At 41.7% G+C, this 25,130-nt stretch overlaps 1 protein-coding gene across 1 annotated transcript in view; it reads left to right on the plus strand.

Annotated features, from left to right (window-relative positions):
• cntln (centlein, centrosomal protein) overlaps nucleotides 1-25,130 on the plus strand; it is a 79,504-nt gene that overhangs the window by 5,505 nt on the left and 48,869 nt on the right. Inside the window, exons 4-12 of the mRNA XM_085780961.1 lie at nucleotides 182-266; nucleotides 3,629-3,763; nucleotides 4,711-4,890; nucleotides 6,467-6,600; nucleotides 7,593-7,755; nucleotides 8,321-8,608; nucleotides 16,584-16,724; nucleotides 21,397-21,516; nucleotides 24,373-24,494. Coding sequence (XP_085637087.1) covers nucleotides 182-266; nucleotides 3,629-3,763; nucleotides 4,711-4,890; nucleotides 6,467-6,600; nucleotides 7,593-7,755; nucleotides 8,321-8,608; nucleotides 16,584-16,724; nucleotides 21,397-21,516; nucleotides 24,373-24,494 — 1,368 coding nt within the window. The remainder of the gene's footprint in view (nucleotides 1-181; nucleotides 267-3,628; nucleotides 3,764-4,710; nucleotides 4,891-6,466; nucleotides 6,601-7,592; nucleotides 7,756-8,320; nucleotides 8,609-16,583; nucleotides 16,725-21,396; nucleotides 21,517-24,372; nucleotides 24,495-25,130) is intronic.

The raw sequence follows: 25,130 nt of genomic DNA on the forward strand, positions 1-25,130 counted from the left end.
AAATAATTCCCCTTAAAAATAAAACATAAAAGAAGAGATGGGCCCTCATTTTATCTGTTTCCTATCTGTTTGATGATATTCTTTGCATCCCTCCAACTCCTACTCTACAGCCTTGAGTCTTTCTGTTCCAGATCACTATGGACACATGGTTGTTTGTTTGTATTTTTTCTCTTACTTCCAGTGAGAAGCACAAAGCTGAGATTAAGGACAGGAAAGTGTTGGAGATCCTCCAGTCCAAAGACTACACGATACAGGAGCTGGAACAGGTACAGTGCATTTTGGCGGGTTGTAACTTTCTGTGTTAAACAAATGCCTGTTAGACCTATTTTGACATCCATTCATCAGGTATTTCTCATCCATTTATCATAACCGTATTTTATTTATGAGTTTCCTTGTCTGGCATTTTATGACAAGCATTCCTTTTTATAATATTGTGTTTTTTTTACATCTTTCATTTAAACTACTCTCCTTATTTACTGTAGGTTTCTTTATTTTGCAAGATCACCCTTTTCCAGGTTGTCATTACATAACAACACATGTTTATTTGCTTGCTCAAACATCAAGAGAAACTTTAAGCACTTATAAAAAAAAACATAACCAACACAAACTGTGTGTGTTTTTACCTCAAGCTCTTTCTCTCTTACCTGCTTTCTTTTGCATCGCCCCTTGAGTAATATTTCTTGATGGTATGATGGCTAACGATAATGACATCACTAATGTAATTTACTCCAAATCATCATCCCTTCACTGAAGCATCTGTCAGTCCCCTTCATTAGCGTCTCTCATCCAGAATCGTGTTCGTACCTAATGAGACTGGCTGTAATGGAGTCATCAACTTGCCAGTGTCTATGTTTTTTTTTTAACAGTGCCTTCCTCAGCCATTTCAACACTGATCCAGTCGATACAGTAGTCATAGTAGTAGCTCACAGAGGCACATGATATGTGATTATACTTATAACTTTTTTTTTTCAATGCTAGTTTCAGGGCAGTAAAATGATGCAGTCAGCCAACCTGGTGCAGTATTTTCTCACAGGTTTCAGACAGATGTGAAAGAAACATCTCATAAGCACAGGGACTAAGTAATATAGCATAATCCTCTGGATGGGTCTGAGCCTCATGTTGTGGGTGTGTTATGAATACCCTGATTCAATCAGTTTTTAAGTCTGACGGATGCATTAGTGGCCACGACAGCGAACTTGAAAGCAAATCTCTCAGCCTTCATTTGTATGACCTCTGGATAGGACTGTGCTGGCACTGCGGTGAAGTCAGGGAGGCTTGGCTGCTCTACCATATGAGAGAAATGTATCATAAACTTATTGTAGAAGAGACATTTTGTACAAGACAGGATTATAAGATGAAGTAAAAATGATGGCTTTATTATTTAGCTCATGGAGAAAAACTGCTTCCTGGAGAATACAAAGACTTTTTTGACATTTGCTACACAGTATATGCCACTTGGGAAATGAAATACTGAAACACTTATCATTTTTACATTAATATCAGACCTTGGTTTACCCAGGAATTTTATTGTTCAAAAGGAGTTCATTCATATGCTGAATGGGGTTTGATCTGAATGAAGGCTGCTTCATCTCAATAAGGTGAATTAGGTTGAGTTGACTATCGTTATTACAAAAAAAGTTACCAGGAATTTGCCTTGGTGACCTAATTGTGCAAAATTCAACACACATACTGATGAGATAAACCATGTATAGAAGAACATTTTAAATGTGCAAAAGTGTGGAGGCCTGCTAATATTTGTCACGTAGCCGTCACTACCAATGTCTTAACCTGGTGGCTGGCAGATTTGTGTACACATTTGTGTAAACAAACATTTTGTGATACTAATAAACACAAACGTTTACCAGTCTCCAGCTTAAGGTTATAACTGATGACTGTACTAAAATTGCAAGCAGAGTTGTAAAGTAAAATCCTCCCTTTGATTAGCTACTGTAATAATCTACTGCAAATGACTCTTTCATTGCTCTTAATCTGTATAATTGTTTTCTTAAAGAGAAAGCCTATTTACAATATGTTTAGTCAATTTACATGATGCAAATTAGCTTTCAAAGAAAACAGTTACATATTTGCATTCTTGTGCCTTCTTTTGTGATTGAATATAATCTCGTCCTCCTCTTTGAAAACATTTGGGAATGAAACTTGCAGGCTATTTGAAAAGCTCATTAATAGCACTTGGGTCTGTGCTGTGTCATCCAGCCCTCTGACGGTCATCATCTCATCCATAGTCTTGAGCTGTACATACCCAAATAGTGATTAATTGGTTTTTCCTCCTTTTTTTTCTCTTTTTTTTTGGAGATGTGATGGTCTGCTGAGTCCACACAGGATCTCATACTCCTCTTAATGTGTCAGCTCTCCAACTTTGATGAAGTTTTTTTTTCTTCCTGCTCTTTTTTTTTTCTTCTTCCACCTCATCTCTATATACTTTCCCTCGCTACTCCTTTCCATTTTTGTAACATAATTAGCTTTCATTTTTGAACTGCACTGGGAATTTTCAAATGCTAATCTTTCTGTCCTAGACCTCTTAACTTGGCGGAACCCCCCTTTTTTTCTCTTCTATCAATTGAGCACTACTGGGGTTCAAATTGTTCTTGCCTACCTCATTATCAACGTTTGAATTTATTGTCTGCTCTCCGGTATAAATCTCTATTAAAGCCCCTCTGTTCTTAGCACGGTGAGCTAGGAGTAGCGAGGAACGCTAAATCCACTATCTGGATATATCTGAGTGATTTCCCTCAACATGGCAATTAATTGCATCCCAGAGCACAGTGTTATTTGAGAGAAGGGTGTACCCACAGAAGGCTGTGGATTACCAGCCAATGCCAAACCCCAGCTGATGCAGTGTTAAGAGGCCAACCTCCTCCTACTGAGGCCACAAAGGCTGCCAAAAACATGAAGTGAACATATACCAGCATCAAAAAGGGGTGGTCATTAAAATGATTGCACCATTTCCTCTGTCCTCTGTCATTAATTTGATCATCATGGAACTTTATGATGCTTTGTGATTCTCTAAAGAATTAAACAGAACCAGTTAGATCTTAATAGTTAAGTGTGTGTGTGTTGTCACTTTCTGTTTAGAGCTGCAACAACAGAAAATCAATTGGCAGCTGTTGTGATAATCTTTTAATCATTTTCAGTATTTTTCAACATAAAATGCCACAAATTTGATGGTTCCAGGTCCTCAAATGAATTTTCTGCCTGTTACTCGTCTAATGAACATCTCAGATTTTTGGGTAGGAAACAACACATTTAATGATGTCACCTGAGGCACTATGAAATTGTGAAACAAACAATGAATGACTCATGAAGAAAATCATTTGGAGAATATCTGATTGTGAAGATAATCATCACCCCATTTCTGTTGCACCAGTCTTAAGGGCCAAAAAATGTACTCTTTTAAAATGTAACACTTCTTCGATTTAATATTTACTGATATAGTTTTAAGATATCAGGTTTTAATGTGGTGAATTTGAAGTTTTAGGTCCTGTTATTTTTATGGACACAATCAAACCTAGTTTTCCCAGTGCTTACATGCAAAATATAACCTGTGTGAGTCTTTTTTTCTGTCTCTCTTTCTCTCTTTCCCTCTTTTTTTTCACACTGTCTGTCACAGAAAGTGACAGCACAGCAGCAGGAGATTAACAACCTGGTGCAGAGGAGGACGACAGTGGGTGAGGAGACTGCCTTAATGAAGAAGGAGCTGACAGCTCTGCGTGAACAACTGGTCAATAAAGATCAAGAACTTAAGGTTGGTGGGACAAATTTTCGGTGGCAGCCTGGACCTCACAGTCAAAAGGTGTCTTTTCTGTGTGACACTGAACACGACCAGTCCGCCGCGGCTATAGCCACGGGCGTTGGAATCATTTCGAGGAGGAGGAGGAGGAGGAGGAGGAGGAGGAGGAGGAGAATCGGTCAGCCCTCTTGAACACACTCATGTCTTTGTGTCTTCTCCTCTCGCTTTTCAACCTCACTCTATCTCACCCTTTCTTGTTTTTAGCTTTCTTTCTTGCTACTGACAACAGAGAATACTTAACAGCTGGAAAGTGTGTGTGTGAGAGAGAGAGAAAGAGGGAGAGAAAGGAAAAGCAGGTTGTTAACTTGCAAATAAATACTTAATGACTGCTTCTGCGGGGAAAGTGAAAAGTGTGCATCTGATGGTGTGGCTTCTCCCTAATTATGCTTAGATGGGACCCGGCTATGATTAATTGATAAAGGAATGATCCTTACACAGTCTTGGTGAGGTCTCATGGCGAGAAATCGTAGGGGACAGCATCAAAGGAGACCTAGGTTGAGTCTAATGGGTCTTGCAGGAAGCACCATTCTCATTAGGAGCCTGTCATTAAAGCTGACAGACTGGCCCCTGTACCTGCATGAGCCCAGCTTTTGCAGCACGCCTCGGCCCACACCAGCCAACATCTGGCCGCGTGGGCCCAGTCATACAGCACAGGTGACCTTGGCCAATCAGCGGCCCATGCAGCGGGCTCCTTCAGAAAAAAGCAAGTCTACTGTTTACATATTCATTTCAGCCTCAGCCCCATGGGTTGCTTCTCTTTTTGCATCACTCAGTCTTTCTTTTCTCATTTTCTCAGTTTGAATCGCTACTTTTTCCCCGTTTCTCTCCTTTCGTCACTGTTGTTTATTTGGCCCTCATGACCTCCCACTCTCCTTCTCACACTCACAACCTCTCTTACCCAGGAAATGAAGACGGAGTGTAAGAGGAAAGGGGAGGAGGAGCAGCAGGTGGTGCAGGCTCTAGAGGAGGAGAGAGGGGGATTAACGTCCCGCTGTGCCGCCCTGCGAGCTGACCTGGAGGAGAAAGAGAGGCAGGCCAGCAGCCAACGAGACCAGAGGGATGCTGCTCAGGCCAGAGTCAAGGTATGAACACGGTGACAAGTCGGTTCGGAAACACACACACACCCCACATACAAAGTTGTACCCGTCCTCTGTCTTGAACTCTGCTGCCTCTCACCCCTACCTCCTCAGCATGTGAATGCGGAAAAATCTCTGCAACAAAAGCACACACTTTAAATATGCAGAAACTATATTCAAAGGAAGGAGAAATTATGATTTAACATGGGGGAGAACAAACTTCCTCCCACTCATTTGATGACCACAACTGAAAACCCCACACCTATAAATTTTCATGTCATTTGCATGTGTGGGTACAAGAATTTGTGGGTTGTTGTGTATTTCCCATCGTTCATTCCACCCATATGCAAGTAGGTGATTTTCTGAATCTGTCCATTGTTCCAGTCATCATTATTTATTATCAATACTTTCTATCTCTGTGGACATGAGAAAACCTCACATTCTGCCCATCCTCATAGACTAATCATTATGAAACATATTGCTACTCTGGTCAAATGGAGTCAGACAGAAAGTCTTGTATAAGTCAGGGCTGCAGAGTAATTACACTTGGATGGGATGAAGCCCAGCAACTAGTCTATGCACATCCATCACAGCCTAAGACACTCCACCTGTTCCTCATTTTTAGTATCATACATTGATTTGAAAGATGGAGATGGAGGGCGTGGGGTGTGCGGTGGATACATCATGCCAATTTGTTTGACATGGCAAAGATTTGTCAAGGAATTTATCATTTAATCTAGTGCATGCATGGGTAAGTTATGCCCATTATATAGTTATACACACACAGATCTACAACCTATGGCTTTAATGAATGGCTAACAGTAATGTGTTATGGTTCTGTCCACCCAAACAAACTGAATTTTGGTTTTATGCAGTCCATTTGTTGAAGCATTTTTTCATTGCATTTCTTCTAATTACTTATGGCTAACTCATTTTTTTATATGGTTAATTCTGGCCCTGTGAAACACTGTTTTTTTTTTTATCACTATTGAGTATTTGATGCTACACCATCTGCCCTGCACTGATTTTTTCTATTTATTATAGAGAAGCCGCCACTAACACCTTGTCTGCACCTGAAAGCAGTTCAATAGCAACAGCTGCAGTCCGACACTGGTGTGCACATGTTGTCTGTTCAGACACAGTGCTGCTATTCACTTAGTGTTGTGACAGTGCTCATAGCCAAATTCACACTCAATGAAGTTATATATGTATGTTGAAACAAAACAGGCTTGGCTGCTGTTGCTTAGCCAAGTGTTGTGCAGTGCCCAACATAGATGCTTTATCACAATGGTCTACAGTGGATTGAAATCAGAATAGTTTAAAATCATCTCAAACACGCAGCGAATAGATTCTTCTACTTGTGAAAAGAAAAAAAAAATCAAAAAGCTGACATAAAAATGCCAATAATAAATATTGACTGATATTATATCAAAGTAGCTGTAGTGTTCAGAAGTGCAAAAGTACATGGGATTCAGATGTTTGATCCTCTTCACTGTGTTCAATGTGGAATATGTTGTGAAAAGCGTCATAGATATCATATTATCTTATTGAAAAGTGCTTTAACTTGATGCTACTTTACCAGGAGCTGGAGGAGGAGCTACACAAGGCTTGGCAGGAGTTGTCTCACTTGCAGAGTTACAGTAGCGGTCTGGCAAACCAGCTTTCCTCCAAAGAAGGGGAGGTGGCAGCGAAAGAGGGGCAACTCAGTCAACTTCGGTGAGCCCTACCAACTCAAGTGTCGCCCACTTTGTTTCTTTCTTTGTTTACTTCTAACAACCACATCTTTAAAAGTGATTTTGGTAGTATAATTAAATTAAAGGAAGTATAGGTGTGTCTTGTGTGTAGGCATATCTCTATATTTCACTTCACATAGGTTACGGCGAGCAGCACTTCACGTATATTTCTCTATGCTGTGAGGCTTGGGGGTGACACAGATTCCTTCCACTCTGGCTCACGTAAAGCCACTTGATAAGCCCTGCATAGTGGATGTGCTTTAAAAGAGAGAGAAAAGGGAAACAGGGCAGGCTTTGGCTAAGCTTTAGTCGATATGATAAAAACTGTGAGAACCGTAGGAGCCTTAGTGGTAATCTCAACCTTTTTTAACTACTTTTCTGTTTTAATGCCAGAGGCACTCTGACATGTCAGTCACACGAGGGCTAGAGACCATTCTTAAGGCTTTAGCTAGGTGATTAAAGATGTCCTCATGTTGGAGCACACTTTGTGTTATTTCTACGGGACACAAAACAAATGTCAGAAATTAGCTTTTTTGCTTTTCCTCAACATTTTGAGGGAAATTTATACATCGTTGATAAAATTGTTAATAAATATGTCATTGTGCTTGAGTCATACAGTATTTGTCAGTACAAGTGTGTAAATACTTGTACATTTTGTATAAAATGAATTATATGTATATAAACTTTTAAACTTAACTTCACATAGATAAAAAAATATTATATATTATACATATAAAAATGATTTAAAAGCCTAAGAAACCTGAGTTAATTCAAGTAACCTGATGGCCTCCTCATTTTGTGTTGTTAAAGAATTCTTTTAACAAAGTCATTGAGTTTTTTTCATTTCTTCTCTTGAATAAAATCAAATAAAAAACACGGAGAAAAGAATGGCATTACTGCTCTGGTACGCATATACTGCATCAATTTGTATAACACCATTCACATGTATGTGTGTGTGTGCGTGTGTGTGTGAAGTCGTGAGTTCACAGAAGTGCAGGCTCTATACAGACAGAGCACGGAGCATGCAGCAGAGCAGAGCCATCTGATCAAGCAACTGGAGGGACTCAACTTAGACACACAGAAAGTCCTGAGGAACCAAGAGGAGGCACATACTGCTGACACCACCTCCTATCAGAAGGTACTGTCTCACATGCACACACACACACACATACACAAACCTCAAACTCATCATTATTATAACCACTTTGTTGCACTCCACTCAGGCCTCACCCGCTGTGGTGATTTATTTCCAAGCTAGCTGTAACCTACAATTATTTTACTAGTGCCAGAAAAGAAGGACTTTTCTCACAGTATCCTGTTACTGTGAATGGGTTCTCAACATCCCACCCCTCTGCCTGATGACTACCACTGTGGCATACACAGCCCTGCACAGAGAGGGGCATAGGGAGAGTCTTGGGGAAATGATCAGTCTTAAAACATGAATATTAAGGAACATTTCTGTCTCACTTCATATTATCTCTTTTTTCCTTTTCATTCTTACTTTAGATGATCCTAGCATATGTTTTCCTATTACAGTGAAAATTAAAAAAAACATCCTCATATGGAAACACTTGTCAGTCTGATCAGAGTGATTTTATGTCTTCTTCCTCTGTTTGACATCCCATCCCTGGTTAAACCTGACCCATTCCCTCACCTCTTCATCTCCCCCCTCCTGCCCTCCATCTATGTGTGTCTGTTTACAGCTGTATAAGGAGTTGAGTCAGTGCTACCAGGCCCTCATGTCCAGTGAGGCCAGCCTCCGCCAGAGTCACCAGGAGCTCAGTAGCCAGCTGGCTCAGAAAGAGCAACTCATCCTGCAACTCCAGGCCCAGCTACAACAGCAGCAGCAGCAGCAGCAGCAGCAGCAACAACAGCAGCAGCAGCAGCAACAACAGCAGCAGCAGGAGCAAATACAGCAGCAACAACAGCAGCTACAGGCTCAGCAGAGCGCCATTTACCCATCACCACTCAACAGACAAACCAACTTTAAGGTAAGCACCCATCTCATTCTCCACCATCTCCTCCTCTCTCTTTTTTTTTTTAGAGTTTATCAAGTGCATCAACCTCAGGCGAAGAAGTGGTTTTCTATGATAGCTACGCTGCTGCTGAAGTTGTTGAACTTTGCTATGCACTTGTGTGGGTATGGACAACAAAACATATATGCTTATTATTCCCTGCATAATGTATCGATGCTCTTTCTTACATAATAAATAAATTATTCTATGATGTTTCTGTCAATCACCTGTCCAGAGCCAGTGTCTAATTGTCCTAAGGTAGAGAAACATCAGTGTGTAGGTGGATTAGTAGGCACAGCAGTAACTGATAAGCCCCAGCATGGCCTGTGGTGGTGGTCTTTAACTGAGAATCACTCTCTTGATATCGGTCTACTTCACCCTTGATCTATCCATCTCTCTTAGCGGCAGTGTCTTTTATGTCAGCTATCTGATCTTCCTGCGTTCTCGGTCCTGTGCACCCGTGCACTCCCTGACTTACTTACTTTATCTATCTTCCTCGCCTCCTCCCACCCAAGTACCTGGAAGTCCTTTTAACACACTCCGGTCACATAGCAGAAGAGACAGATAAGAGGTGGAGAGAGGTGATTTAATTGGAGCCCAATACTGTTCTTGAAGATGATGTTGGAGTTACAGTTGTACATCTGTCAGTCAGCGGGGGAGAGGGGGCGGAGGTTGGCTTTAGCTCACTACCTTTGAACTGTCACCCAAGGGGATAGAGGGTTTACTATAAATTTAATGGTGCAGTCACAATTTAAGTGTCCTTTAATGACTCCTAATGACTTGGTGATAGGTGCGTCTTGGACCACACAGTGTCAAAGACTTGGTTTAGGGTCATAACGAGGTTTCTATATCCTGTGCTCTTGAGCCTCATTCGACCAACATGAAGGGCCCGGCATTTGTCGTTAGGAGTCTCTCAGTTTGTTCTGCAGTAGGCCTTTCATTTCAGTTTGTGCCGTCTTCTATTGCAGATAAAACAACTCTGTAGCTGAAGATAATATTTTGTAGCAGTTGAGTAATTTCTGTGCCTCCACAGACTGTAATTGTTTAATTTGATTGGTTGATATTTTCTGACAGTGCTGTCCCCAGACTGTGGAAGCTAAAAGATATCAGCTCAAATGTTAAGTGAGTTACAATCGCCCTGTCTCACTTAACCCTGTTAATTTAACCAGCGGTGAAGTATAAATGGATCATTTAGTCGGTAATTAAATACAGTACTGCAGTGTTCCCCCAGTAATTAATACTACATTTAGGGAAGATGCAGTTAGTGCTGCGTGTGTGTGGTGTGGGCATGCATGCATGCATGTATAAAGTGTATGTGTGCGTATACATATGTGTTTTTTTATTAACTCCACCTTCTCTCTCTTCCCTAGCCCAGGTCAGAATAAAAAAATAAAAAAGCATCACACATTTTCAGGCTTGAGATGTAATTACAAGAATATTATGCTAAGAATTGATATTAACTTTTGTTTACTGAACACATGTAGCTGCTGTCTGGCTGATTTGTTTCTTTAACTTTTAACTTTCTTTAACATCAAAGTGAACAGATCGAGTATCCCAAGGTATAGCTCTCAGTCAGGAGGGCTTTCTGTTTCCCACTCTGTAATTTCACTGACAGGTTGTGCGTATGTGTGTACGTGTGTGTCTGCATGGGTGCTTGTTTGACTAAAGGTGTGTGTATCCGAGCGCATAATCGCAAATTCTGTAACAACTTCCTCCCGAACACCTGTTAAATTCTAATGCTCAGGTTGTTAAGGCAGATTTGATTTTAATTTTAAATGTTTTGGTGGAAGTTACCATTGGAGGTGATCAAAGTGCTGATCGCTACGGGAGTACAGTGGGGAGACGCAGCGCTCATTTGAATATGGACCAGAGCGACGGCTTTGAACACCCCTCCCGCAGTGGTTGTGTGGGGGGAGGTGGGGAGGATAAAGGTGGAGGGTGGGTGAGAGGAATAACACCCATTGTGTGTTATACATCCATGCTGTGCAGCAGGATTGACTGTCTGTTCTCTTCTGTCTTATGCCAAGTTAACTCTTTACAGGAAGCTTAACACGACTTTACAAAGGCTTAAATGTAGCTGAACAATGTCTTCTGGTGCTGTCATCTAATATGAATACTGATATAGCATGTTATGCCTCTTATGTCAATGAATTTCACAAGGTCAGCAATAGATTAAAAAAATCTTTTCTTTTCTTTTTTTTCTAAACAGTAATTCTTCAGTTCTACATAGCAAGAAAAATATTCTCACAGGGTCTTAACTTCATTATCATTTTCATCTCTTGATTGTTTTTTACATATGTACATTTTTTGGGAAAATATAGATCATAGCTTGCTGCAGTGCAAGGTGACATCATGTAATTTAGAGCAAAGCAAAGAAAACAATTATTTTTATTTGTCTATTCAATAAGCTGAAGACTTGCTTCTTAAAAAACTTGAATGGTTAGGTCAGTCAGTAATTGGACTAATTGTTTAGACTCTACTTGCTCTTTATTTTCAGGTGTATATTCAGTATTGTGTGCTTATTTACTGAAAACAGTGAGCTATCTTCGTAATGTCAGACTGGAAATGGCCTCATGCCCTCATCTGCTTGCTGTAGGGCCTAGTCGATCATCAGGCACCTGAGTGACCCCCACGCACCATGTAATTCAGTTCGGACGAACTGCCAGGTTGGGTGGTCACCATCATAATCTATTGGCAGGAAAGATCATTATTGTGGACAAAAAAATAGCTAGAGTGAACATTTAATCATTTACGACTATTTCCCAAACTGCATCACTGCATTTATTGTAGTCAAGTGTTTGGCTACTGTCAGAGCTGTGCTGTGATTAAAGACCAACATTAGAATCCATAGCAGACCTCGGGCTTTCTGGAACCCTCACCACAGTAAATGAGTGGTAAGTTGTTAATTGTGTGGGCAGTCATTCAAAGCACTGGTTATTCTCTCATCAGCGCTGTAAAAGGGAAAATTAAGCACGTTCGTTCACTCCAGAAAAGTTGAATCTAAATTCCTGAGAAAGAAGCCCCTGTGTCTTTATGGTGTTTGAAAACTTTTTAATGGATCAGCCTTTTTTCACAGCAGACATTTTGACGTGTCACAGTAGGAAAAGCACGGGTGTAAATAATTGACTTTTAATGATAGATGAATTCCATCCATCCATCCATTTTTATTTATAAAGCACATCTTTTAAAAACTACCATGTTTAACCAAAGTGCTTTCCAACAGAGGTAAAATAAATAAATAAAATCAACATTAAGTAAAATATAAAAATCAATTTTGAGTTATGGGTTCTGGGTATTTTTCATTCAAGCCCACTGTCACTCACCGAATAGATAAAATAGTGTAACTGTCATATGAATATGGTCGTCTTTCAATAAATACACAAATGCTCACCATGATCATATCATAGTCCAGATGCCCCAATCACCATGGTACTCCTTGAGGATTTGTGTACCTACCTACATTACTTTCAAAGTAGTATTACATTGCCATTTGTATACAATTTTATCACATGATAGACAGAATTCTGATAACACATAAAAGTCCCTCATATAACCTTAAGCATAGAAGCAATATTTCCCATGAGGACAGAGCTTTTTCCCTTTTTTCTTTTTATATATTTTTTTTAATTGATAGAGGCCCACATGATGGATCTCCCCCGGCTTGTTGAGATGTTTTTTATTTTTTTTGACATCTGCTTCTGGCTTGTTATTTACGTTAACCAATATAAACACTTTTAGATGTATAATTAAAGTGGTAGTTACACACACACATGTTCATACATACACCCACCATTTTGCCAGGTCACGTTTGGCTTAGGTGAGCCGTTTCTTTTGATCATCATCATCATTAATAGTGACCATCAAGTGAAAAACGATGAAACAGTAATGCTGCAAAGAAACATGGAAATTAATTCTAAAACTATACAAACAGAACGAGTCAGCCAGAGGGTCCTTTTGTGTATTTTATACAACAATTATTTTGTGTGAACGACCTTTCAATCGATCTTATTACAGTGTAAATGCAGAAAGAAACGTTAGAAAGAAAAAACATTCTGTTTGTACATGATATTTACCTCAACTTTGCATCAGGGCAGGTCTTTTTAGTCGTCGCTGGTGATCTCCAGGAGGATGTGATGAAAAGCTTGTATAAGTCAGTTATATTTGAGCTATCCTCCCATCGGTCTTAATTTGTCTCTGACTGCTCTCTTCATTTGTTCTCCATCTGGAATACCACTTCTTTAGCTCAACTGTCAGGACCTCTTTAAGAGCATGTTAAAAATTCATTACAACCTGCTGCTTGTATATACAGTATCCGCCACTTCCCTTCAGATACATCAATAATCCTCCTTATGTGAAAACATAATATCTAGGTTATAAATTGAAGTTCTCAAATTCTCTTAGAAATGTTTTATACATAAAAAATCTGTTTTTGTCAAACACCCATCTTGTGTGTGCTGACGGTGTGATAGGTAAATATTGTTGTCAACAGTAGTTTGTGTACGAGCGTGTGTTTGGAGCTGGGCCATGTCCAGGGCCAGAAACATACTAATGACATGGACTCCAGTGGTGTGTTTTACCAGCTCAACTGCTCTCATTAGATGAGAACCTCTGCGTAGCACAGCTCGCCTCATTAATGAAGCACAGCCATGTGCCGCTGCAGATACATGCACTCACTCGTTCAAGCACATACACTCAGGTCAAACAGGCTGTGTGGGAGGACTCAGGGCTGTGCACACACACACACACACACAAAACATACACGTTCCCCACATCCTACTCACTCTACTGTCCTTCTACATTTTTGCACACACATATGCTTTGAAGAATCTGCATCTTGAATGCAAAGTGCAATTGTTCTGGTTGTGGGGGGGGGGTGGGGTTGCACATTGTAGTCCTTACTTCAGGCCTATCAAATCACAAATCCTGTCCCTCCACAGATGTGTGTAAATGTGTTTGTGTTGAATGTAGCCGCATGTGTGTACGCCTGTCTGTGTGCCTCTGTGTGTGTTTCAGGAGCCCCTCCTGATTATAGCTGCTCCATAATTAACAGTGATCAGATTTGTTTTGTGGCATAAATGGTGCATGTGTAGAACATTAGGCCTGGCAAGTCTCATTTCACATTCAGCTCAAGGGCTCGGCAGCAGACGGGTCACGAGCTTCAGGGAGCACAATCACAAGCCTCGCTCCATATGGTCCTGCCTGCCGCATCCTCACCAGCGAGGGCCGCGAGTGCCAGACAAGTTCCCCCAAGAACCTAATCGTGTTCAGTAATTACCAAGACCGGCTTTTCTCTTTTTTTTCTCCTTCTCTCCCTCACCCTCCACCCCTCCCTCACCATCTCGTCCTCTTTTTTTTCACTGCACCTGCATGCTCTCTGCTTCTCTTTCAATCTCATTCACTCTCCTCATCCATTGCACACATTAAGCTTCTTGAAATGTGTTAACATTTTCCTCTTTTTTACACAGTACATACTTTTTTTTTTTTTTTTCGCTTTACTGTCCGACAGGTTTTTTTTTTTGTGTGCATGTGTGTTCAACTTTTTACTGGATGAAAATCGGGATGGGGATGAGAGAGATTGTGAGAGGAGAAAACTCAGACACTCCCACATCAGTTAATTTCTAAATTGCTTTATGTGGCTGATGCCGAAAAACCCGGTCCGTCCTCCTGACTGCCTGGAAATTATAAATAATTGTAACAGATGCGCCAATATGGCCGGCCTCCAATAAACGAGGCCCCAGATAATTTGACCAACCCCGTTTGACAGGCCAATTTAATAAAACATGAACAAAATCTTCCTCACTAATAATTTATCATCCCCTCTCCTCCCCTTTGGTTAAAGTTGATTACCCTGGCAGTTAACAAGGTCACGCCCAGATGCCAGGTTTCTGATAATGCAATCAGGACTTGTTGGAAAAAAGGTGATGACATCCTGTGCGGTTTTCTTCGCTACCTGGGCTCCCAGTACAACACAGTTGTAAAGACCTCTGTTTGTCAAAAGGCTTTGATTTGACGTGTTGTTGAGTTGATGGCAGCCAGGTGAGGATTTTGTTTTAAGTGTTTCACACCTTTATATTAAGGGTTTCAGAAAAGATAGGTGTGAATATGCAGTAAGGTGATGCAGTCAAGAGGTATGTGGGTGTTGACATCAGGATAAAAGGACCTTACCTTTAACTACAGTAAGCTAACGTGCAATGTGTATGATTTGACTATAGAGTGTGTTTGTCAGTAAAACTTAATGCATTCTGGTCTGTAAAGATAGTTATTTGCTCACAAACACACTATCATAAAGGGTCATATGAATGCTTTATGATATCAATGATGAGGTGAGAACATTAAATGTCAAACTTTAGCAACATGGACATTATAAAAGTCTTTTTTTTTGTAGGAGTGCACATATGAGTCAGTGTGCATGCATCACAACCTCCGTCTCTGTGGGTGGGCCCTCTGCTTTATCTTTGTCCCCTTCAGTTTGTTTTGGTAGACCCTGCTGTGTGCTGAGGTGTGCAGATGTTGCGAGACCCTAGCTAATAGACACTGATAAATAGATGGGCCGTAATAGCACACACACCACAGTGCTGGAGGTGGTGGATAGCTGTCCCATTTCCCCATGACACATCTGTTTGTTGACTTCAGCATATGTTAATACTGTACCGTCCCTTTTTTTTCTGTTCACTATGGTCCATTGAGAAGTTGTCACAGGATAAATTGGCTTCTTTTGCCTTTCCTGTATATTCTCCTTGAATACTTTTTTGCAATCATAGTATAGAAAGTAAAGCAGTTTGCTTCCCCCTTTGTTTCATAGAGTTGATATTTTCTGTTTTGTCCATGTTGTCAAACCTCACCTCATCTATCTTGACATATTATGTCTAAAATGTAACCAAAATTTGAGGTTACATTGTAGATGTATCCCATTCATTAATTTAACATGACATTAACTGAATGTGGTTTTATCGCTTTTTAATATAATTCCCTATTATGGCTTGTTTTCTCCCACTCTGTCTATTCTGTTTTTCTGTTTTTGTTATGTTGTTATTTTAATATGGACAACAGCCAATGAAATTGTTCTGTGGTGGGCCTTCACTAGGAGCAAGTCAATGTAAGATATCTTGCCATGCCACAAATTATGGATCATAACTTTCTTTCCCTTACCTACAGTACATGAAAACATTTGACTGTTTAATATTACTATTCAGTCATACACACACACAAACACGTTAGCACATGTAGAAAACGCTGACAGTCCTACACCTTAGTCAAACTGCAGCAGTTTTGGGTTGTTTTAACCCTGAATCACCCCTCTAGCAGAGAGAGTGGTCCTGGGCCTTGGTTAGTACCGATGTCTGGCCAAGATTACCTGGTAATAGGTAGGAGTTCCCAAATGGAGTCTTAAACCTCCCAAACTACTCCATAGACTCAGGCCTGGACCAGCTGACAATGTTGTCTAGAAACAGTAAACTGGACCCCAAGGCTGATGTTAGCTACAGTATGTATCTCACCTCTAGTTCTCGCCCAAGAGTCGACAACCTGTGTTTACAGCATTTCTCCAAACATTTTCTCATACAGACTTGTCTAGCTGCTTTTGTTGTTACTCGCTGCAAATATTTCTTGCACCACAGTGAGATCATGTGACATGAGATAATGTGAGGTGGTGCATTGCTGCCTGTTGCTCCCTCTGGCACAATGGCACAATGGACAATACTGGTTTGCAGTACACTATTATTTACAAATATTGTGGTGTCTATATTTGAGATTAGGAGGATCTATGTCATGCGACTAATTTCAAAATCGATTGAGATTAAAAACACAATGTGGTCTAAGCCGGGTTTTACTTTTGATTGACAATTTTATAACTTGGCTCCTGTCCTCTGAATCTGTTAGGCCGTTCTTTAAATTCTTCTCGCTCACAGATGCAGATTTCTCTTGACATCTTTTTGTTACTCTCTCTTCACAGGCTGTGGTGTCAGAACAGGCTGAGGCTGCAGCTCAGAGGTCTAGCCCTAGCTATGACCAGGCCTCCGACCAAGGCTCAGACCCCAGGCCAGAGAAGAAGACCCTCCAACGCAGATCCACCAGCTCCATCAGAAGACAGCAGGTAGATTAGCACACACTACTGCCAATTATGTCAAAGACAGCACATAGGGCTAACATGCCCACAATTATCCATCACCACTTTGCTCAGATCAGATCAAAGCCATAGAGGGGGGATATGAAGGAAATGGTCTGAGAATCATGTGATTTATCAGACCCTGCCTCTGCCAACCTTTGTCCTGAACTCCACAACACACACACAGATGCCCCTCCTACTGTGACCAGGCCGGCGTGTGCTGCTGGTTTCACGCATGCCTTGGGCTCAGGCACTGGCTAATTTACCGCTTCAGCAGTACATTATGAACAAGAAAGAAGCTTTTGATCTTCTCAGTATTCCACTCATAAGTTTGGCAGGACATGTTTCTAGATGGCCTCACTCACTGTAAAGCTGGCCCGAAGACACATTGTTTGATTTATGCCGCGGTCCTCATTAAAAGCTCAACGGAAGGGTTTCTGCTTTGGCAGTTTATGCATGTAATGTAATTATTTTGTACAAAATAGATAAATAATATTGATATAATTTGATGTGCTTTCTCTTTTCTGGAAGCTTTGCTGTGTTTGCCCTAGGACACACACATACACACGCACACACATACACATACACAGCCTGTCTATTGTTATGCACCTACTATTAATTATTAAGAAATATGCCAATTTTGATCCGTGTGCTGATATTGCAAATCAGTGGTACTGTAATACATTTTTCACACAATACATTTTTGATATCTTATTACACCGAATAAAAACATGAATCATAATAGGATTTCTTTCAAATATAACTCAGTGTTTAACACCATTGACATGTATTGTCCTTTCCAAGAATTAAATTGAATTGAATTGAATTGAATTAACTTTATTGATCCCCCGAGGAGGGAAAGACACCAAAACTGAGTTGAGTTAATCAAATAATCAAAAACATGGGCTGCCTGTAAAATAAGACTGTCCCTGTTGCACCTGTACATGCCTGAGCATCAACGGATGTGATGCAGTAGCCATTTTTCCCCGTAACTACTACGTACAACTATTTATTACAAATAAAAATTTTAGAGGAAACAGGTTTAGTTAAAATTACAATTTTTAGATATTTAACCATATATGTTTGTATTTTTTTTTTTTCATTTTACTTTTACGAATGGACAAGGATTACCTGAATTGCATTAAAGTTAAAGGTAAATTTTAGATTAAATTTAATTCTCTCAGGTCAGTGTGATTATGAACACTGTCTTATCGCATTTCCTGAGTAGCGACTACAAAGCCGTCATGTCAGGCCGCTGAGAGTGAACTAACATTCTTCCCTCCTGCAGCCCCCAGCCACGTGGCACAGTGGCATGTTTATCTCTTCAGCCAATACTTGAATCACCCTCTCCTCGCCGAGTCAAAGGAGCTGTAAAAATTGTTTTAAACATCATATGAACTTCATAAATTTAAATGAAACCTTGCTGTTATCAAAAAAATGTGACCATTCTCAACATGTGTTGCTGTTGGCTGCTTTATATCCAAAATACGTTGATGCTCCAAATAAGCCATAAACCTGATTTGCTTCATTGCACCCCATTTAAACAATAATTCCAAACTGCAAGGTCAAAAGCTGATGAAATGAGCCTTCTGTGCAGCCCACTGCTACCACCTAGGACACAATTTGCAGCTCTTTCAGTAAGTGCCTAAAGTGAAATGTGATTATTGGCTGAGGCGACAAGCAGTTCACAGTGGTACATGGTTCACAGTTTGCTACATACAGTGGGTGTCAAACTGATGCCGGCTATTGTGTAAAAGGCAGGTGCTTTGTTTTTGTCTCCAAGAGAAATATAGATGTGTGTCTGAAGAAAGTTCACTTTAAACTGGGAAGCCTGTTTTGAAAGCAACAAATAGTTTTCAATTAAATTAAAACAAAAACATTTGGAGTATTGCCAATTCATCAGTTTATTTCAGCGGACCATTATGAGCACAGCACAGGCTTGATTGAAGGCAGTTTTCAAAATGCTTGCATGATCTTATTTTCCACTCAGCCACTTTGTGAGCTTCCTTCCTTGAGGAAACAACTTCACAACTTGTTGTTTACCCAATACATTCAAAACTATACTTGTATATTAGTCAACTGGTTACCAGTGTCTGTTGGTCTTTTGTGCTGCTTTGGATAGATTTTATTTTGTATGTGTGGTACATTTTGTATACATTTGTTATGTGATTATGTGTGCACTCATGTTCCCATGCCATTGAGTGTTTGTCAATCTACGCTATCGGTGCATCTTGTCCTGTGCTCGTGTGCATGTGTATGTGCAACATTCATATTCGCTCGGGGAACCTGAACAAGTTCAGCTTTGAGAGCTCCAGACGCACACATGACATGCTGCTGCAATCATAAAGAAGCCCATTGATGACAGTGACCCCTCTCTCTGGGAGATGGAGAGAGAGAGGGTGGAGGGTGGGGAAAGAGGAGGGAGGCAGTCGATGAAATGTTTCTTCTTTGCTCCACAGCCAGTGACACTGACCCCTCAGTAAATAAGAGTTTTACTCTTGCTTGCATAGAGACTCTGTTTAGATACCGGCCTCTCTCCCCATTCCCCTCTTACTATAAGCCCTCCGCCCCCTCCATCTGCATTGCACTCTCATGTTTACAGAGCCATTACAGGGTGCGATGCACAGGTCAGGTCATGGCCGCCAACCAGCTGCCGAGGCGAGGTACTAGATGGTGGGCACACATCTCTCTTTGCCTTGTGTTCTCTGCTTTTCATCGTTCAGGCCTGTCTTGTGGAACATTAACAACAACGTCACAACATAGAGCTTCCCACACAAACAGAAGGCATTCATGTGTCTTGTGAACCTGCGTCAGACAGGCGTGCAACTGGACCAGAAAGAACATCTGCAGCAAATCTCAGTCATTTGTCAGTGTTGACGTGTCCCCTTCAGACAAAGCACACTGCAGTTTCTTCTCCACTCACATAGAGAGCATCTGTGATGACAAAATATTTAGCTCATATTTTAATCGATTCTACCAGAAATGTATCTCTACCTAAAAACCTATTTAGAGCGAATCCTCAGTCAGTCATACTTCATAGTTGGTCATCTTTACTTTTAATCCAAAGCATTTCAGATGATTTGGATTCCCCTCTTGGCCCCTGTGTTTCCCCCTTGTACCGACAGGCTAAGCCAGTTGGCCTGCCACTCATCAGGAATATGCAGATCAATCTGCTAATTAGTTACATAGAGTCATTAAGGCTGAGCTAGAACACATGGTTGGCACCCATGCAGGCATGATAGCAGTAGTGGGCACGGCAGGTCACTGGAGTCAACTGTAGCCCCAGAGCACATAACCAAACACACTTACACAACATGTTTTTGTTTTTTTTTGTCACAAGAAACAATTTCACAAATATGCCTGTTGTTTTGATGATGTGAATGTTGTCACTATTTACTGACACTTTTACTATTTTAGTGATGCTTATACTGTATATTATATGTTTTTTGGCACCTTACATAATAATGCAGTTATTGTTATTAAATTTGCCTTTTGCAACTGCATCTGTATGGGTTTTCACTGTCACACTCTAATTATGTGGGAATACTGCTGCCCACAGTTTGTTTGCTTGCACTGTAAACAAGTATATGACTTTCTCCTCCTCTGTTAAAATGCAACATTTGTACATATATTATTTAAATCCACCACTCATCACCCACAGCAACAACAACAGGTGTCACCAAATCACCCAGTACTGAAATCTTCAGTTTTATACAGTAACTTTAAAAGACAGTATCACAAGTAACGGCTTTCAGAACACTTATGAGGGAGGGGGCTTATTGATCCACTTCTACGACTGATACTAAACTTGGTCACACAACCACAACCACCACCTCCTCCTCCTCCTCCTCCTGTACTCCTCATCCACATCCTGCCCAAGGACTGTTGTGCGTTTAGTCACATTGCATATTTTAGCCTACCATCTGGTCAGCCCTGCCTGGCACCGCAGGGGGGCCTTCCCATCCTCTCATATTCATATTCCACTAGCATATTGTTCCCACTGCTTTTCTACAGCGCAGCCCCAGCACTTCTCTACTTCTTTATTTATTTCAACAGAGGAGGCTGGCTAGCAAACTGCAACCCCCCCCTCCCTCCTAATCGGCGGCTCTTCCAGTTGTCCTATCAAGTGTAACCTGGAGGCCCCTGGTAGAGCAATTAGAGCGGCCTCCCTGCCCACCTCTTGTAATGAAGCCCAGCACATTCTGGAATCTATAGCCCCTTTAGTCTCCCCTAATGGGACATCATTATTGTCAAAGAAACAATGTAAATGGAAATGAACATACTCATTAGCCAGTCGCAGGGAGAAACCTTTGCCGCTCTCAGCTTGCAACTCCCGCTTCCAAACACACATAGACACACACACACACACAAAAGTGAGCCTCCTCCCTTTGGCTTCTGCGGACTGCTGCTCCAGCTTGCTTTATTCCTCTGGCAGCATGTTTGTTTGAATGTGCATATGTGTGTGTACTGAAGAAGACAATGTGCATGTTTTCTTCAAGGTGAGGGGGCGGGGGGGTATGAAATGATCATGGATAATTCCGGTATTGGCATTCACTCAGTGTTTCTACAGATGTTAATTGTTACACGGGTTTGTGCCCGTCTATGTTAGTGAAGTGTGTTGAAGTTCTCACCTCAGTGCTTCTTTGCTTACCTGTCCCAGGGTGCAGCTGTGCAGCGGTCCAGGTCCCTGTCCCCAGCCAACAGTGTGGAGTCGGATAGTGGGAGGGGAAGAAAAGTACAACAGAGGATTCAAGACCTTGAAGAGCTGCTGAAATTGAAGGTAACTACTTTCTAAAATAGATGAATTCACATAGCGTCCCACTCTGTTTCTCTCATCTACATGAAACTATTTATCCTCCTTTCGTTTTTTAATGTTTATGTCTTGTGTTTCCTGCATCACCTTCTTTGCCTTTTTCGGTCTTTATCTTCCGTCTCAGTTTTTCCACACTCACCGGTGGCTGTTGACTGATTTTGAAAATACTTAAAGGTATTGTTAGCTGAATGGCTTAGTGGCGTCCAGCTGACAGCTTGGATCACTAGACAGGCCTAATGGAGCTCCTCGTTGCCGCGGCCCCTATCTCACGTATGATTGCTGCTATCAGCTGCCGGGTTGCAGGAATGTCTGCGGGCACTGTAACGGTCACAGTCTCACAAGGGTTCAGTTGCACCACTGCCGCCGCCACCTCCTCCATTACCTTATTTTACAGTGCCTTACACACACTCACACACACATGTGCACACATAAACAGAGTGTGCGTAGGCAGTGAAGCAGCAGGAGAGGAGCTGCTTTGGTGAAAATGGATGCAGCAGGGTTTTTTCCCTTAAACGAATCAGCTTTATTGGTCTTTTAACCTTCACATGCTCTATGACGTCTTTCTCCCACTATTCTTAAGTCCCATGTCTTTCTCTCTCTCTCTCTCTCTCTCAAACCCACTGCAAGCAAAATACACTTAAGTTTCACCTCTCCCCTATATTTCTCATAAGGTCTCAAATTTTGACTTTTATTTCATGTCAGCAGTATCTTTTTCACTGGCATCATCTTTTCTTATTTGGACTTTTACCCTAAAGCTTGTTGCCTTTCTTTATCCTTCCCTTCCTCTCTAGGCTGACCAGTGAGCGAGTGATTATGCAGAGGTCATCCTTCCTTTGAACACAATCCCATGAACACATTAGGCACCATTTTCTTGTCAGATCTGAAGTGTGTCTGAATTACATCACCGTCAGACACCTAGTCAGACGGTAATGCTCGACGTAGGTTCAGACGACACGCATGACTGTCTTAGTTAATGGTGCCATTTACGTGTCTGCCAGTTGAGGGGCATTTAGCATAGGTATGCACAGAGAAACAACTCACATCTGTGACCATATTAATCAGGGCATTTGTCCGGAGTATGATTTAGTGGTTATGTGCTTTGCTTTGATCTGGCAACAAACAACACGTCCTCCATCGGCTGCAGTTGAGACCTCACTTCCAGCCTCTTACAGTACATTATTTCACCGTGTCCGCTCTGTCGTTCTCCAAGTTGATCCAATCCAATTCTTTCCAGCAGAATGCCTTTCAAAGTGGGTACGCCAGCCTGTACCATTGACATGTTGACCTTAGCAGCTAACAGCACCAGACAAACAAACAATTCTCATAATAATGGCCTCTTTTTTTTTTTCCTCCTCCTTCCGCACACTTTCAAGTAAACAGTAGCTGTTGCTGTGTAATTATTTTTCAGCTTGAGAACGTCCACAGATGTGTATGCTGGCTGAGTAAGAGGGGTGTATTGATCTGTGGGCAAGGGTCTGTGGCCTGATGACCAAAGCTGAGCTGCCCAGGGGAAGCTCTATAAGGAGCCTGGGAAGCCATGATGTGGCTAATGCCCTGCCACTTGCTCTATCCAGCCCCTCCATCAGTCAGCCTCAACTCTTCTGCGTCCTCCCCCAGCTCCTAGTTCCACCAGTTAACACTGCCCCGGTCTGGCCCCTTTCATTAGAGCCTTGTTTTTTGTTTTTTTTTGAGTTTGGGGGCTGCTTGACGCGGCTGAGGATGTCTTGCAGATGTCCTCTGTGAATAATCCGCACTAGGGAAAATCCATACTTGTCACATTGGCAGTGTGAACGTGTATCATGTGTGCGCGCACTCCTGTTGTGTGTCTGGTGCATGTTTGTGTGCTGCTGCCTCTGTTCTCTTTGTCCTTGTTAATAATAACAGGGCTGAGGGCTCGCATTTCCCTCTCTGCAGGGCAGCCGTGTCATATCAGCAGTAAACAAGCTTCTTCCCTTCAGAAAGCACTCGACAACTCTCCCCAGCCCTGGCCACTCAAGCAGAAACCTGTCCTGCGCTCTTCCTTTCACTTCCCCTTTTGCCTCGCTCTTTCTCTTTCTTCTCTTTCTAATTTCTCTGTTCTCTCTCTTTTCTCCCTCCTCTGTTTTCATCAGCTGCCGCTCTCTTTCCCCTCTCGCACTCGTTCCACCTCTGTTTGTCCTGCCTGTTGAAAGTGTTTTCTCCATCGCCCTCACTGTTAAGGTCAGTGTGATGGGGAGGAGGGGGTGCCCCTGACAAGAAAAATCTATATGTTGTCTTCTCTTACTCCTTCTTTAAAGCAAGAGCCCAATCTTGCTGTGTTTTAATAGCTGTCAACAACAGTGTCAGCAGCAAACCCACTGCTACAACTCCCACCAACACAACACAGCAGCACAACATGTGCTGGCCATCGGTAACTCCAGTGAGTGAGTTTCTTTCCTGGTTAAAGAGTGTGTATGCAGCATTTTTTATGTGTATATGTGTGTGTGTATGTCCGCTTTCTCTGCGCTCTGTGGCCCCATTGACCCGTCATGTTAATGTCGTCCTTTAATGATGTCTCAGTTGTCCAGTGAGAGTGGAAGCACTTGTCAGGAAGAGAGGAGAGAAAAGAATCTTAACCTGCTGGTTTCTGTCAGACAAAGGTGTTCCAGCAGTCGACCAGTTTAAATATGTAGACGGTGAGGGACATTTCTCAGGTTCACTGCCACACCGCTGAGCCGGTGCAGATGAAGCTGACTCCCCTCTTCAATTAAGTTGTGTTTCATTTGACGTGTAGAACTTTAAAAAAAAAAAAAAAACACACACACACACTCTCACACTCACACATCTTGTGGTTGTGCCTTACAGATGGAGGAGAATGAAGAGCTGAGGAGGGCTCACGATAAACGCCGCGAACGTCTGTGTCTGATTCAGACCAACTACAAGACAGTCAGAGACCAGTTGAAAGAGATGGAGAGATCACATGGCTTGTGAGTACACAGTTTAATTTTTTTTTATCGAAGAACTCTCATCACACAATATACTGGAAAATTATGACACAACATGCAACGCACAGGACCTCTTGATGCACACGCAGTAGATCCCTAAAACCCACGCGACCTTCTGCATACATAAAACGACTTGGATAACTTCCAGTTTCTCTCAGCAGCTGTGAGTAAGAGACATTTCAAAGCACATAATTCACCTTGCCTTATGTTAAAAGCCCTAGTGAAATGCTACAACCCTCTGAAACTGCTCACAAATAGTCTAAGGGCCTCATTGCTCCCCACATGTTGTCTGACAAGACCTGAGTGCTGGATTTGGGGAAAATGGGTGAAATTCCTCCCTTTGCCTTTGAAAAGCTCAAAGGTTTTTAAGCCCAGTCAATTTGGGCCGTTTTGTGCCAAGTGTGTGCGCGCTTCTGCGTCTCTTCTCCCTTAGCGTTCATTAGGATGTGAGAACCAGAGGCTGGGGTGTCTGGTCCTGGGGTGCAAGGTGTTTGAGAAGGCCTGTGGTGGGAGTAGGGGAGAGGGAGGAAGGGGGGGAGGGCCATTTCCTGCTTCGTCCTGTTATCTTCACAAGAAACCACAGGATTTTTAACACAAATTGGAAAATGTGCTGTAAAA

Source organism: Trachurus japonicus, chromosome 1 (genome assembly GCF_045865225.1).
Source record: "Trachurus japonicus isolate A0001 chromosome 1, Traja_1.0".
Lineage (NCBI taxonomy): Eukaryota > Metazoa > Chordata > Actinopteri > Carangiformes > Carangidae > Trachurus > Trachurus japonicus.